The 14,187-nt window shown below is 48.0% G+C and overlaps 1 protein-coding gene across 1 annotated transcript in view; it reads right to left on the bottom strand.

The window, feature by feature from the left end:
- Window positions 1-14,187, bottom strand: part of LOC142911325 (3'-5' RNA helicase YTHDC2-like) — a 168,901-nt gene that overhangs the window by 140,077 nt on the left and 14,637 nt on the right. Inside the window, exons 8-11 of the mRNA XM_076060316.1 lie at window positions 8,981-9,126; window positions 8,495-8,630; window positions 7,421-7,547; window positions 6,412-6,477 (exon numbers count right to left, since the gene is read on the bottom strand). Coding sequence (XP_075916431.1) covers window positions 6,412-6,477; window positions 7,421-7,547; window positions 8,495-8,630; window positions 8,981-9,126 — 475 coding nt within the window. The remainder of the gene's footprint in view (window positions 1-6,411; window positions 6,478-7,420; window positions 7,548-8,494; window positions 8,631-8,980; window positions 9,127-14,187) is intronic.

The following is a 14,187-nucleotide window of genomic DNA, read 5'->3' as shown; positions in this document are numbered from 1 at the left end:
GGTTGTGAGAGACTTGTCTCCGGGGTAGATTGTTGCATCGTGAGGTTGTGAGAGACTTGTCTCTGGGGAAGATTGTTGCATCGTGAGATTGTGAGAGACTTGTCTCAGGGGTAGAATGTTGCATCGTGAGGTTGTGAGAGACTTGTCTCTGGGGCAGATTGTTGCATCGTGAGGTTCTGAGAGACTTCACTCCGGGGCAGATTGTTGCATCGTGAGGTTGTGAGAGACTTGTCTCAGGGGTTAGATTGTTGCATCGTGAGGTTGTGAGAGACTTGTCTCTGGGGTAGATTGTTGCATCGTGAGGTTGTGAGAGACTTGTCTACGGGGTAGATTATTGCATCGTGAGGTTGTGAGAGACTTGTCTCAGGGGTAGATTGTTGCATCGTGAGGTTGTGAGAGACTTGTCTGAGGGGTAGATTGTTGCATCGTGAGGTTGTGAGAGACTTGTCTCAGGGGTTAGATTGTTGCATCGTGAGGTTGTGAGAGACTTGTCTCTGGGGTAGATTGTTGCATCGTGAGGTTGTGAGAGACTTGTCTACGGGGTAGATTATTGAATCGTGAGGTTGTGAGAGACTTGTCTCAGGGGTAGATTGTTGCATCGTGAGGTTGTGAGAGACTTGTCTGAGGGGTAGATTGTTGCATCGTGAGGTTGTGAGAGACTTGTCTCTGGGGTAGATTGTTGCATCGTGAGGTTGTGAGAGACTTGTCTACGGGGTTAGATTGTTGCATCGTGAGGTTGTGAGAGACTTGTCTGAGGGGTAGATTGTTGCATCGTGAGGTTGTGAGAGACTTGTCTCTGGGGTTAGATTGTTGCATCGTGAGGTTGTGAGAGACTTGTCTGAGGGGTAGATTGTTGCATCGTGAGGTTGTGAGAGACTTGTCTCAGGGGTAGATTGTTGCATCGTGAGGTTGTGAGAGACTTGTCTGAGGGGTAGATTGTTGCATCGTGAGGTTGTGAGAGACTTGTCTCAGGGGTAGATTGTTGCATCGTGAGGTTGTGAGAGACTTGTCTCCGGGGTTAGATTGTTGCATCGTGAGGTTGTGAGAGACTTGTCTCCGGGGTAGATTGTTGCATCGTGAGGTTGTGAGAGACTTGTCTCAGGGGTAGATTGTTGCATCGTGAAGTTGTGAGAGACTTGTCTCCGGGGTTAGATTGTTGCATCGTGAGGTTGTGAGAGACTTGTCTCCGGGGTAGATTGTTGCATCGTGAGGTTGTGAGAGACTTGTCTCTGGGGTAGATTGTTGCATCGTGAGATTGTGAGAGACTTGTCTCAGGGATAGATTGTTGCATCGTGAGGTTGTGAGAGACTTGTCTCTGGGGCAGAATGTTGCATCGTGAGGTTGTGAGAGACTTGTCTCAGGGGTAGAATGTTGCATCGTGAGGTTGTGAGAGACTTGTCTCTGGGGTAGATTGTTGCATCGTGAGGTTCTGAGAGACTTGTCTCCGGGGCAGATTGTTGCATCGTGAGGTTGTGAGAGACTTGTCTCAGGGGTTAGATTGTTGCATCGTGAGTTTGTGAGAGACTTGTCTCTGGGGTAGATTGTTGCATCGTGAGGTTGTGAGAGACTTGTCTACGGGGTAGATTATTGCATCGTGAGGTTGTGAGAGACTTGTCTCAGGGGTAGATTGTTGCATCGTGAGGTTGTGAGTGACTTGTCTGAGGGGTAGATTGTTGCATCGTGAGGTTGTGAGAGACTTGTCTCTGGGGTTAGATTGTTGCATCGTGAGGTTCTGAGAGACTTGTCTCCGGGGCAGATTGTTGCATCGTGAGGTTGTGAGAGACTTGTCTCAGGGGTTAGATTGTTGCATCGTGAGGTTGTGAGAGACTTGTCTCTGGGGTAGATTGTTGCATCGTGAGGTTGTGAGAGACTTGTCTACGGGGTAGATTATTGCATCGTGAGGTTGTGAGAGACTTGTCTCAGGGGTAGATTGTTGCATCGTGAGGTTGTGAGAGACTTGTCTGAGGGGTAGATTGTTGCATCGTGAGGTTGTGAGAGACTTGTCTCTGGGGTTAGATTGTTGCATCGTGAGGTTGTGAGAGACTTGTCTCCGGGATTAGATTGTTGCATCGTGAGGTTGTAAGAGTTGTCTCAGGGGTAGAATGTTGCATCGTGAGGTTGTGAGAGACTTGTCTCTGGGGTAGAATGTTGCATCGTGAGGTTGTGAGAGACTTGTCTCTGGGGTAGAATGTTGCATCGTGAGGTTGTGAGAGACTTGTCTCCGGGGTAGATTGTTGCATCGTGAGGTTCTGAGAGACTTGTCTCAGGGGTAGAATGTTGCATCGTGAGGTTGTGAGAGACTTGTCTCTGGGGTAGATTGTTACATTGTGAGGTTCTGAGAGACTTGTCTCCGGGGCAGAATGTTGCATCGTGAGGTTGTGAGAGACTTGTCCTCGGGGTAGATTGTTGCATCGTGAGGTTGTGAGAGACTTGTCTCCGGGGTTAGATTGTTGCATCGTGAGGTTGTGAGAGACTTGTCTCCGGGGTAGATTGTTGCATCGTGAGGTTGTGAGAGACTTGTCTCAGGGGTAGATTGTTGCATCGTGAAGTTGTGAGAGACTTGTCTCCGGGGATAGATTGTTGCATCGTGAGGTTGTGAGAGACTTGTCTCCGGGGTAGATTGTTGTATCGTGAGGTTGTGAGAGACTTGTCTCTGGGGAAGATTGTTGCATCGTGAGATTGTGAGAGACTTGTCTCAGGGGTAGATTGTTGCATCGTGAGGTTGTGAGAGACTTGTCTCTGGGGCAGAATGTTGCATCGTGAGGTTGTGAGAGACTTGTCTCAGGGGTAGAATGTTGCATCGTGAGGTTGTGAGAGACTTGTCTCTGGGGTAGATTGTTGCATCGTGAGGTTCTGAGAGACTTGTCTCCGGGGCAGATTGTTGCATCGTGAGGTTGTGAGAGACTTGTCTCAGGGGTTAGATTGTTGCATCGTGAGGTTGTGAGAGACTTGTCTCTGGGGTAGATTGTTGCATCGTGAGGTTGTGAGAGACTTGTCTACGGGGTAGATTATTGCATCGTGAGGTTGTGAGAGACTTGTCTCAGGGGTAGATTGTTGCATCGTGAGGTTGTGAGAGACTTGTCTGAGGGGTAGATTGTTGCATCGTGAGGTTGTGAGAGACTTGTCTCTGGGGTTAGATTGTTGCATCGTGAGGTTCTGAGAGACTTGTCTCCGGGGCAGATTGTTGCATCGTGAGGTTGTGAGAGACTTGTCTCAGGGGTTAGATTGTTGCATCGTGAGGTTGTGAGAGACTTGTCTACGGGGTAGATTATTGAATCGTGAGGTTGTGAGAGACTTGTCTCAGGGGTAGATTGTTGCATCGTGAGGTTGTGAGAGACTTGTCTACGGGGTAGATTATTGCATCGTGAGGTTGTGAGAGACTTGTCTCAGGGGTAGATTGTTGCATCGTGAGGTTGTGAGAGACTTGTCTCAGGGGTTAGATTGTTGCATCGTGAGGTTGTGAGAGACTTGTCTCTGGGGTAGATTGTTGCATCGTGAGGTTGTGAGAGACTTGTCTACGGGGTAGATTATTGCATCGTGAGGTTGTGAGAGACTTGTCTCAGGGGTAGATTGTTGCATCGTGAGGTTGTGAGAGACTTTTCTGAGGGGTAGATTGTTGCATCGTGAGGTTGTGAGAGACTTGTCTCTGGGGTAGATTGTTGCATCGTGAGGTTGTGAGAGACTTGTCTACGGGGTAGATTATTGCATCGTGAGGTTGTGAGAGACTTGTCTCAGGGGTAGATTGTTGCATCGTGAGGTTGTGAGAGACTTGTCTGAGGGGTAGATTGTTGCATCATGAGGTTGTGAGAGACTTGTCTCTGGGGTTAGATTGTTGCATCGTGAGGTTGTGAGAGACTTGTCTGAGGGGTAGATTGTTGCATCGTGAGGTTGTGAGAGACTTGTCTGAGGGGTAGATTGTTGCATCGTGAGGTTGTGAGAGACTTGTCTCTGGGGTAGAATGTTGCATCGTGAGGTTGTGAGAGACTTGTCTGAGGGGTAGATTGTTGCATCGTGAGGTTGTGAGAGACTTGTCTCTGGGGTTAGATTGTTGCATCGTGAGGTTGTGAGAGACTTGTCTCCGGGGTAAATTGTTGCATCGTGAGGTTGTGAGAGACTTGTCTCAGGGGTAGATTGTTGCATCGTGAGGTTGTGAGAGACTTGTCTCCGGGGTTAGATTGTTGCATCGTGAGGTTGTGAGAGACTTGTCTCCGGGGTAGATTGTTGCATCGTGAGGTTGTGAGAGACTTGTCTCAGGGGTAGATTGTTGCATCGTGAAGTTGTGAGAGACTTGTCTCCGGGGTTAGATTGTTGCATCGTGAGGTTGTGAGAGACTTGTCTCCGGGGTAGATTGTTGCATCGTGAGGTTGTGAGAGACTTGTCTCTGGGGTAGATTGTTGCATCGTGAGATTGTGAGAGACTTGTCTCAGGGGTAGATTGTTGCATCGTGAGGTTGTGAGAGACTTGTCTCTGGGGTAGATTGTTGCATCGTGAGGTTCTGAGAGACTTGTCTCCGGGGCAGATTGTTGCATCGTGAGGTTGTGAGAGACTTGTCTCAGGGGTTAGATTGTTGCATCGTGAGGTTGTGAGAGACTTGTCTCTGGGGTAGATTGTTGCATCGTGAGGTTGTGAGAGACTTGTCTACGGGGTAGATTATTGCATCGTGAGGTTTTGAGAGACTTGTCTCAGGGGTAGATTGTTGCATCGTGAGGTTGTGAGAGACTTGTCTGAGGGGTAGATTGTTGCATCGTGAGGTTGTGAGAGACTTGTCTCTGGGGTTAGATTGTTGCATCGTGAGGTTCTGAGAGACTTGTCTCCGGGCAGATTGTTGCATCGTGAGGTTGTGAGAGACTTGTCTCAGGGGTTAGATTGCTGCATCGTGAGGTTGTGAGAGACTTGTCTCTGGGGTAGATTGTTGCATCGTGAGGTTGTGAGAGACTTGTCTACGGGGTAGATTATTGCATCGTGAGGTTGTGAGAGACTTGTCTCAGGGGTAGATTGTTGCATCGTGAGGTTGTGAGAGACTTGTCTGAGGGGTAGATTGTTGCATCGTGAGGTTGTGAGAGACTTGTCTCTGGGGTTAGATTGTTGCATCGTGAGGTTGTGAGAGACTTGTCTGAGGGGTAGATTGTTGCATCGTGAGGTTGTGAGAGACTTGTCTCAGGGGTAGATTGTTGCATCGTGAGGTTGTGAGAGACTTGTCTCTGGGGTAGATTGTTGCATCGTGAGGTTGTGAGAGACTTGTCTCAGGGGTAGATTGTTGCATCGTGAGGTTGTGAGAGACTTGTCTCCGGGGTAGATTGTTGCATCGTGAGGTTGTGAGAGACTTGTCTCAGGGGTAGATTGTTGCATCGTGAGGTTGTGAGAGACTTGTCTCAGGGGTAGATTGTTGCATCGTGAGGTTGTGAGAGACTTGTCTCAGGGGTAGATTGTTGCATCGTGAGGTTATGAGAGACTTGTCTCCTGGGGTAGATTGTTGCATCGTGAGTTTGTGAGAGGTTTGTCTCAGGGGTAGATTGTTGCATCGTGAGGTTGTGAGAGACTTGTCTCTGGGGTAGATTGTTGCATCGTGAGGTTCTGAGAGACTTGTCTCAGGGGTAGAATGTTGCATCGTGAGGTTGTGAGAGACTTGTCTCTGGGGTAGATTGTTGCATCGTGAGGTTGTGAGAGACTTGTCTCTGGGGTAGATTGTTGCATCGTGAGGTTGTGAGAGACTTGTCTCTGGGCTAGATTTTTGCATCGTGAGGTTGTGAGAGACTTGTCTCAGGGGTAGATTGTTGCATCGTGAGGTTGTGAGAGACTTGTCTCCGGGTTAGATTGTTGCATCGTGAGGTTGTGAGAGAATTGTCTCAGCGGTAGAATGTTGCATCGTGAGGTTGTGAGAGACTTGTCTCCGGGTTAGATTGTTGCATCGTGAGGTTGTGAGAGACGAGACGTATTTGAGAGGCATTCTTCCAGTGGATTGAAACATGATGATCTTTTTTTGCGACTGTTAAGTACCCAGGAAAGCCTCACTGAGTCTCAAGGCAATTTTTCCATGAAGATGCCGCCGAGTTATTTCATTTAAAAATAAACGGAATAAATATTGCCGTCACGCGTGACACCCCCAATTGAGTAATGCGCAGGATACATTTCTCAGCACTGGGATGTGTGACCAATGCTAATGACGCGGTATGTTCTTTTTTGTTGCTTTTAAGCTTTGGGAGGAAACCAAAGAAGCTGGAGGGAAAAGCCACGACAGCCGTGGAGAGGGAGCGCACAAACTCAACAACACGGACAAAGTATCCCGAGTCAGGCATCAAATCCAGGCCCCCGTTTTGCTGCGGGGCGCAAGTGGCACCGCCGCGCTGCCGTCTACGATGAATTACATTAAACCGGTGCCCGAATAAGGCGATGCCATCGCCGATAACGTACGCAGACGATTCCAGGAGCTCCGCCATGTCCGATTCATGGAATTTCTTCGCCCAGTCGAAAGCGTTCCTGCGGAAATGAAAAAAAAAACAAGGCAAGGGCATTTGGGGGGCGGGGGGGCGGGGTGGGGGGGGGTCGTCTCGACCGCGCCGGCACCGGGCGATTGCGCCGAACCGGGAAAACGAGCACGGGGCGGCGCATCTTGCGGAGGGGAGGCCGCACCAGCGCTTGACTGTCTGTCGGACCCAAAAACACTAAACCAGGGGGAGAGGCGGATGTTGCTCGCGACGAGATGGGCGTCAGGCACCGCGTGGCCGGATGTCGGGCGACGGGGAAAAACGGCGGAGACGCGGCCGAGCGGTTAGGTCCGCTTGCTGAAGGTTTGTCGATTCGCATCCGGCAGGCCACCCCGGTTATTAACAGCCCAAAAGCAGGAAGGCGGCTGCGGGGTGTTCTAGGATCCCCCGGGACCTCCCCCCCCCCCTTGGAACTCTCTGGAAGGGAGGCGTGGCCAGAGGCTGACACACAGGGGAGGTGTTTAAAAGCCGGGATCTCTCAACGTGTCCGGGGCCAGTCCAAGACAGAAGCCAGAAGACCAGCAGCTGGCCAGGACCCTGGGGACCCCCTAGCCCCGCTGTCCTTGTAAGGGCGGGGGACTCTGTGGGCCAGTGGTGAGAGACTCTGGCAACCCGCGGCCAGACGTCCTTGTTAAGGGTCGTGTCCGAGTGGGCCAGTGGTCAGAGGAGCCTCCCCTAGGTCACTCGTAGCCGGAGGAGCTGAGGGCTGTAGTCCGGTGTAAATTCGCGATCGTCCAGAGGCTGCACCTCCCTAGGTGATGAGTAAAAATGGCTGCAGCCTTAGCGAAGGCTGAGACCGTTGCTGTTAAAGCGTTTATTGAACAAACGCGTTGCCTCCACAAGTCGTCTCCGAGAACCCGCTACAACCTTCCACCCGGGCTGTGTCAACGCCCGATTGCGATCGAGCGGGGATGGGGGTGCAGGTGTGCCCTCACATGCCGTTGGAGTCCTTCAAGTTGACGTCGGCCCCCATCCGGAGCAGCAGCTCCACGATGTCAATGAGGCCGCGGCCGGCGGCCACCATCAGCGGCGTGGCGGTCTTCTCGCTGTGCCTGTAGTCGACTGCCCAGGAGAGAGACGATCATCATCATCATCATCGGCAGCGGCGGCGGCAGCGGCGGTGGCAGGGGCAGCAGAAGCAGCTTCAGCGGCAGGTGTGCAGCAACAAATTTATTCGACCATTCGAATTCTGACGCTCACACGTAGGGAGCATTCCGAGCTGTAATGGTTGGCAGTACTGGCCTTCCAATTCGGCATTTTAAACGATGAAGCAAGTTTATTAAATCACAGCCCCCCCCGCCCCTGCCCAGCCTCCCCAACCGCTCACCTTCACCACCGCCTGTCCAAACAACACCCCCGCCCCCTAGAGCCCTCTTCAGTGTAGGCTCTTTCAAGAACAGTGGCACAAGCAAGCAAGCCAGCAATAGCGGGGCTGCACCTTAATCTGTTAAATAAGAAACAAGGCCAAACTTCGACCGGGGCCACAGCGCACGTGGGCCAATCGACGCAACCCGTCGCAAACCGTTCCACCGATAAAAAAAAAAACGGTTTACCGATTCCTGACTCTCAGAACACGGAACAATATATGCACAGCACTTTTTCAGAAGCGACCTGGTCGCAAATGACATCTCGGTAAAAGTGACTTATCACGACGTGGAAATTTATAGCAGCCAAGTACCCTGAACACACACACGTTGATTCCAAATGTGGAGGGAAAAGCCGGAGGACCCGGAGAAAAATCCACGTGACCACGGGGAGAGAGACACGCAAACTCCAAATGTACAGCAGCAGCAGGCGTCAGGGTCGGGATTAAACCCACGACCTCCTGCACACCAGGCGAGGTGGTTAACGTCTCCTAGCCACCGAGGTGTTAACCGATTCAGGAAAGGGCTACCGGTTTAACGGGGGAAGAAGTTGGGAGGGGAGGAAGGGGTGGGGGGTGGGGGGGAGGGAGGGAGGGTATTTCCCAGGCCACCCTGTTCCGTTGGCACGCTGGCCCCGGCACGCACCGCTGACGCGCTCGCTGATCAGCAGGTGCAGCAGCTGTGTGGATGCGTCCTCGTCCCTGTGCAGCCACATGTTGGCGATGCACGCGTCCATCTCCTTGACGAGCCACGGCGCCAGCTTGGAGCCGTCGCGCTCCACCTGTCCGCGCAAGAGACAAAAGATCCCCGTCGTGTAGCCGAAACAGACTGTTGGGGGCAAGCGCTGTTCGCCAGTGGCACCGATACGAAGGCCGGCACGGCGCACGAGGGGGCAGGTGGCCAGCACCACCACGCCTTTGTCTCCCGAGCGGCGATGCTGGCGCACCGTACCAGGTACTTATTTGAGGGCTAAGTCGATCTAGGCGAGGAACAGGAGCGGTTCAGATAATCGTCACATATCCTGCAACAGACTGTCGGGGCAAGCGCCATTAGCGAGCACCTACCTCGCCCGTATACCAGGCGAGGTAGTTAACATCTCCCGCCCCCACCCCAGCGTTCCACACGACATACCTCCTGTTCGAAGGCGCTCTCCCCCCCTTCGATGTTGAGAATCTTGGTTTGATCCGTGAGGAGTGCGACGCTGGCACCGCGCACTGGCACGCTCGGTCCGGTCTCCTCCTCGTACCGTTCGCTCAGATTGTTCTGCTGGCTCTCCACTGCGCACACGCAGACACAGAGATCCACCCCCCACCCCCCCCCGGTATAAAGCCTCAACAGACTGTTGGGGCAAGTGCTGTTCGCGAGCGCATGTGAAGGCTGGCACGGCGCTAGAGAAGGTGGTGGTTGTCTATATGCTGCACCAAGTGCTCATTTTAAGGCTGAGTCCACCGAAATAACAAGGAAAAACTATTTTTTTTTACCAGGTAAGGCCCATTGAGCTACGTAGCTTTTTCAGAAGTGACCTGGCCACATAAAAATGACAGCTCAAGCAAGCGGCTTGTCACCAAGTGGACATTTATAGCGGCAGCTAAACACTCTAAATGCACGTTGATTACAAATGCGGAGAGTAAAAACCAGAGGACCCGGAGAAAAATCCACACGAGCACAGAGAGAGAGAAAATGTAAACTCCAAATATAAAGGTGTTATGGTCAGAATCGAACCCACAACCTCCTCTATACCAGGCGAGGTAGCTAACATCTCCTAGCCACAGTGGCGCCCACCGTGCAAGACTGGTCCTGTGGCAGGTGCAGGACTGGTTCGGATAACCGCCACTGATATTGCCTACGAGGGTCAAAGGTCACAGATCCCCCGTGTAGCCTTAGCAGACTGTAGGGGCAAGTGCTGTTAGCGAGCAGCACCTATGAAGGTCGGCAACGGTACACGAGGGGGTGGGTGGCCAGCACCACGCCCGACCGCCTTTGTCTCCCCAGCGGCGATGTTTACTAAGCACCGCACCAGGGTACTCATTTGAGGCTGAGTCGACCTAGGGGAGGCCCGGCACCGGTTCAGATAATCACCGCCAGCGGGAATCGAACCCGAGTCGCCGGGTTCGTAGCGCAGCGTCGCGCTGACCGCTGCACCGCCGCTCCCCACCACGAGGGTCACACACAAACACAGACGCAGGCAGAGACACACACACACAGCAGTGTACACGCCTTTGTAGTGGGTTCCGGAGACACTTCGGATAGGCAACTTCTTTATGACAACACGGCACTCCCAGCAGTCCTCCTGATACACTGCTACAGCCTAGGGGACACGGCCTACTCCTAGCGTGCCTTGACACTGGTTACGCTCTCGGCTCCTCCGGCTATGATGACCCTAGGGGAGGCTACCCCTGACCCGACCCAGCCAAGGTGCGGGTCTAGACTCTGGCTTCCTTGGCCCCGGCAGTCCTAGAGTCCCACCACCGGCCCAGAGTCCCACCACTGGCCCAGAGTCCCACCACCGGCCCGCACAGCGTCCCGGCCCTTTTGAATTTTTTTCATTTTTCATTTTCATGTATTGGGTATAGCCCTGTGAGCCATGCGGCTCTTAAGTCGGGTGCAACCGCAACAAACTAAATTTGAACGCGGAACATCCCAAAGCGACGACGCGCAACACAAACATCCTGGAATTCAACAAAGCAAATATTCCACGCGCACAAAAAAAACTTATTAAAACGCTGCGTGCAAAAAAATCACAATGTGGTGCAAGCCAACAACAACAACAACAACTGTCTGGGGATCCTGAGCCCCCAGCAGCAGCCCCTCCGCTCTTGGGCTGGTGCTGCAGTCCCTCCCCTGATTGTTCGAGGTACCGTTCCATCCATGGCGCTACACAACTTCACAGGTCATGGCAGCTATGAAGAAGCCCGGTCAGGTGATGCGATTATTCGGACTTCCTGTGTTACGGTCGTAACGTCGTGGGAATTTTTATTGTTATATATATTTTATTATTTTATTGTTTCCCTTCAACGTGGTGACTTTACCGAAAGAGCTAAGAATATGAATTCCTGGGTACCGTCCCGGCAACGCTTGACGTAGCTTCAAGCGAAACGCCGCGTATCTAATCGCTGAATCCGGCTACGGGAATTGTCCTTCAACTCACCGGGTGGGACAACTGAAACAATGACGACGGACACATCGTGAAGCGCCTGTTGCACCACGTGACGGTCTAATTAGTTTGGCGGAGGGGGTCTTGACGACACAGATTTGGCCAGATCGTTACATGGCCTAACACAATACTTCAGTAGGAATTGACGAGCCATCACGTGGCCCCACCAGACATTAGCGATAACGACACGGACGACAGTTTATAAAACAACAACACGCAACAATAACGACAACATTCACAGTGTTAATAATAATAACAACAACACGGATGACAGTTTATAAAACAACAACACACAACAATAACGACAACATTCACAGTGTTAATAATAATAACAACAACACGGACGACAGTTTATAAAACAACAACAACACACAACAATAACGACAACATTCACAGTGTTAATAATAATAACGACACGGACGACAGTTTATAAAACAACAACAACACACAACAATAACGACAACATTCACAGTGTTAATAATAATAACGACACGGACGACAGTTTATAAAACAACAACACACAACAATAACGACAACATTCACAGTGTTAATAATAATAACAACGACACGGACGACAGTTTATAAAACAACAACACACAACAATAACGACAACATTCACAGTGGTAATAATAATAACAACAACACAGACGACAGTTTATAAAACAACAACAACACACAACAATAACGACAACATTCACAGTGTTAATAATAATAATAACAACGACACGGACGACAGTTTATAAAACAACAACAACACACAACAATAACGACAACATTCACAGTGTTAATAATAATAACGACAACACGGACGACAGTTTATAAAACAACACACAACAATAACGACAACATTCACAGTGTTAATAATAATAACAACAACACGGACGACAGTTTATAAAACAACAACACACAACAATAACGACAACATTCACAGTGTTAATAATAATAACAACAACACGGACGACAGTTTATAAAACAACAACAACAACACACAACAATAACGATAACATTCACAGTGTTAATAATAATAACGACAACACGGACGACAGTTTATAAAACAACAACAACACACAACAATAACGACAACATTCACAGTGTTAATAATAATAACGACACGGACGACAGTTTATAAAACAACAACAACACACAACAATAACGACAACATTCACAGTGTTAATAATAATAACGACACGGACGACAGTTTATAAAACAACAACACACAACAATAACGACAACATTCACAGTGTTAATAATAATAACAACGACACGGACGACAGTTTATAAAACAACAACACACAACAATAACGACAACATTCACAGTGTTAATAATAATAACAACAACACGGACGACAGTTTATAAAACAACAACAACACACAACAATAACGACAACATTCACAGTGTTAATAATAATAACAACAACACGGACGACAGTTTATAAAACAACAACACACAACAATAACGACAACATTCACAGTGTTAATAATAATAATAACAACGACACGGACGACAGTTTATAAAACAACAACAACAACACACAACAATAACGACAACATTCACAGTGTTAATAATAATAACGACAACACGGACGACAGTTTATAAAACAACACACAACAATAACGACAACATTCACAGTGTTAATAATAATAACAACAACACGGACGACAGTTTATAAAACAACAACACACAACAATAACGACAACATTCACAGTGTTAATAATAATAACAACAACACGGACGACAGTTTATAAAACAACAACAACAACACACAACAATAACGATAACATTCACAGTGTTAATAATAATAACGACAACACGGACGACAGTTTATAAAACAACAACAACACACAACAATAACGACAACATTCACAGTGTTAATAATAATAACGACACGGACGACAGTTTATAAAACAACAACAACACACAACAATAACGACAACATTCACAGTGTTAATAATAATAACGACACGGACGACAGTTTATAAAACAACAACACACAACAATAACGACAACATTCACAGTGTTAATAATAATAACAACGACACGGACGACAGTTTATAAAACAACAACACACAACAATAACGACAACATTCACAGTGTTAATAATAATAACAACGACACGGACGACAGTTTATAAAACAACAACAACACACAACAATAACGACAACATTCACAGTGTTAATAATAATAATAACAACGACACGGACGACAGTTTATAAAACAACAACAACAACACACAACAATAACGACAACATTCACAGTGTTAATAATAATAACGACAACACGGACGACAGTTTATAAAACAACACACAACAATAACGACAACATTCACAGTGTTAATAATAATAACAACAACACGGACGACAGTTTATAAAACAACAACACACAACAATAACGACAACATTCACAGTGTTAATAATAATAACAACAACACGGACGACAGTTTATAAAACAACAACAACAACAACAACACACAACAATAACGATAACATTCACAGTGTTAATAATAATAACGACAACACGGACGACAGTTTATAAAACAACAACAACACACAACAATAACGACAACATTCACAGTGTTAATAATAATAACGACACGGACGACAGTTTATAAAACAACAACAACACACAACAATAACGACAACATTCACAGTGTTAATAATAATAATAATAACACGGACGACAGTTTATAAAACAACAACACACAACAATAACGACAACATTCACAGTGTTAATAATAATAACAATAACAACACGGACGACAGTTTATAAAACAACAACAACACACAACAATAACGACAACATTCACAGTGTTAATAATAATAATAACAACAACACGGACGACAGTTTATAAAACAACAACACACAACAATAACGACAACATTCACAGTGTTAATAATAATAACAACGACACGGACGACAGTTTATAAAACAACAACACACAACAATAACGACAACATTCACAGTGTTAATAATAATAATAACAATAACAACACGGGCGACAGTTTATAAAACAACAACAACACTCAACAATAACGACAACATTCACAGTGTTAATAATAATAATAACAACAACACGGACGACAGTTTATAAAACAACAACACACAACAATAACGACAACATTCACGGTGTTAATAATAATAACAATAACAACGACACGGACGACAGTTTATAAAACAACAACACAC

The sequence above is a fragment of the Petromyzon marinus genome, unplaced genomic scaffold (genome assembly GCF_048934315.1).
Source record: "Petromyzon marinus isolate PM22_M1 ecotype Great Lakes invasive population unplaced genomic scaffold, UKy_Petmar_22M1.pri1.0 PM_G_Scaffold_18, whole genome shotgun sequence".
NCBI lineage: Eukaryota > Metazoa > Chordata > Hyperoartia > Petromyzontiformes > Petromyzontidae > Petromyzon > Petromyzon marinus.
The sequence above is the reverse complement of the archived record's forward strand: the minus strand, read 5'-3'. Positions and strand labels throughout refer to the sequence as shown.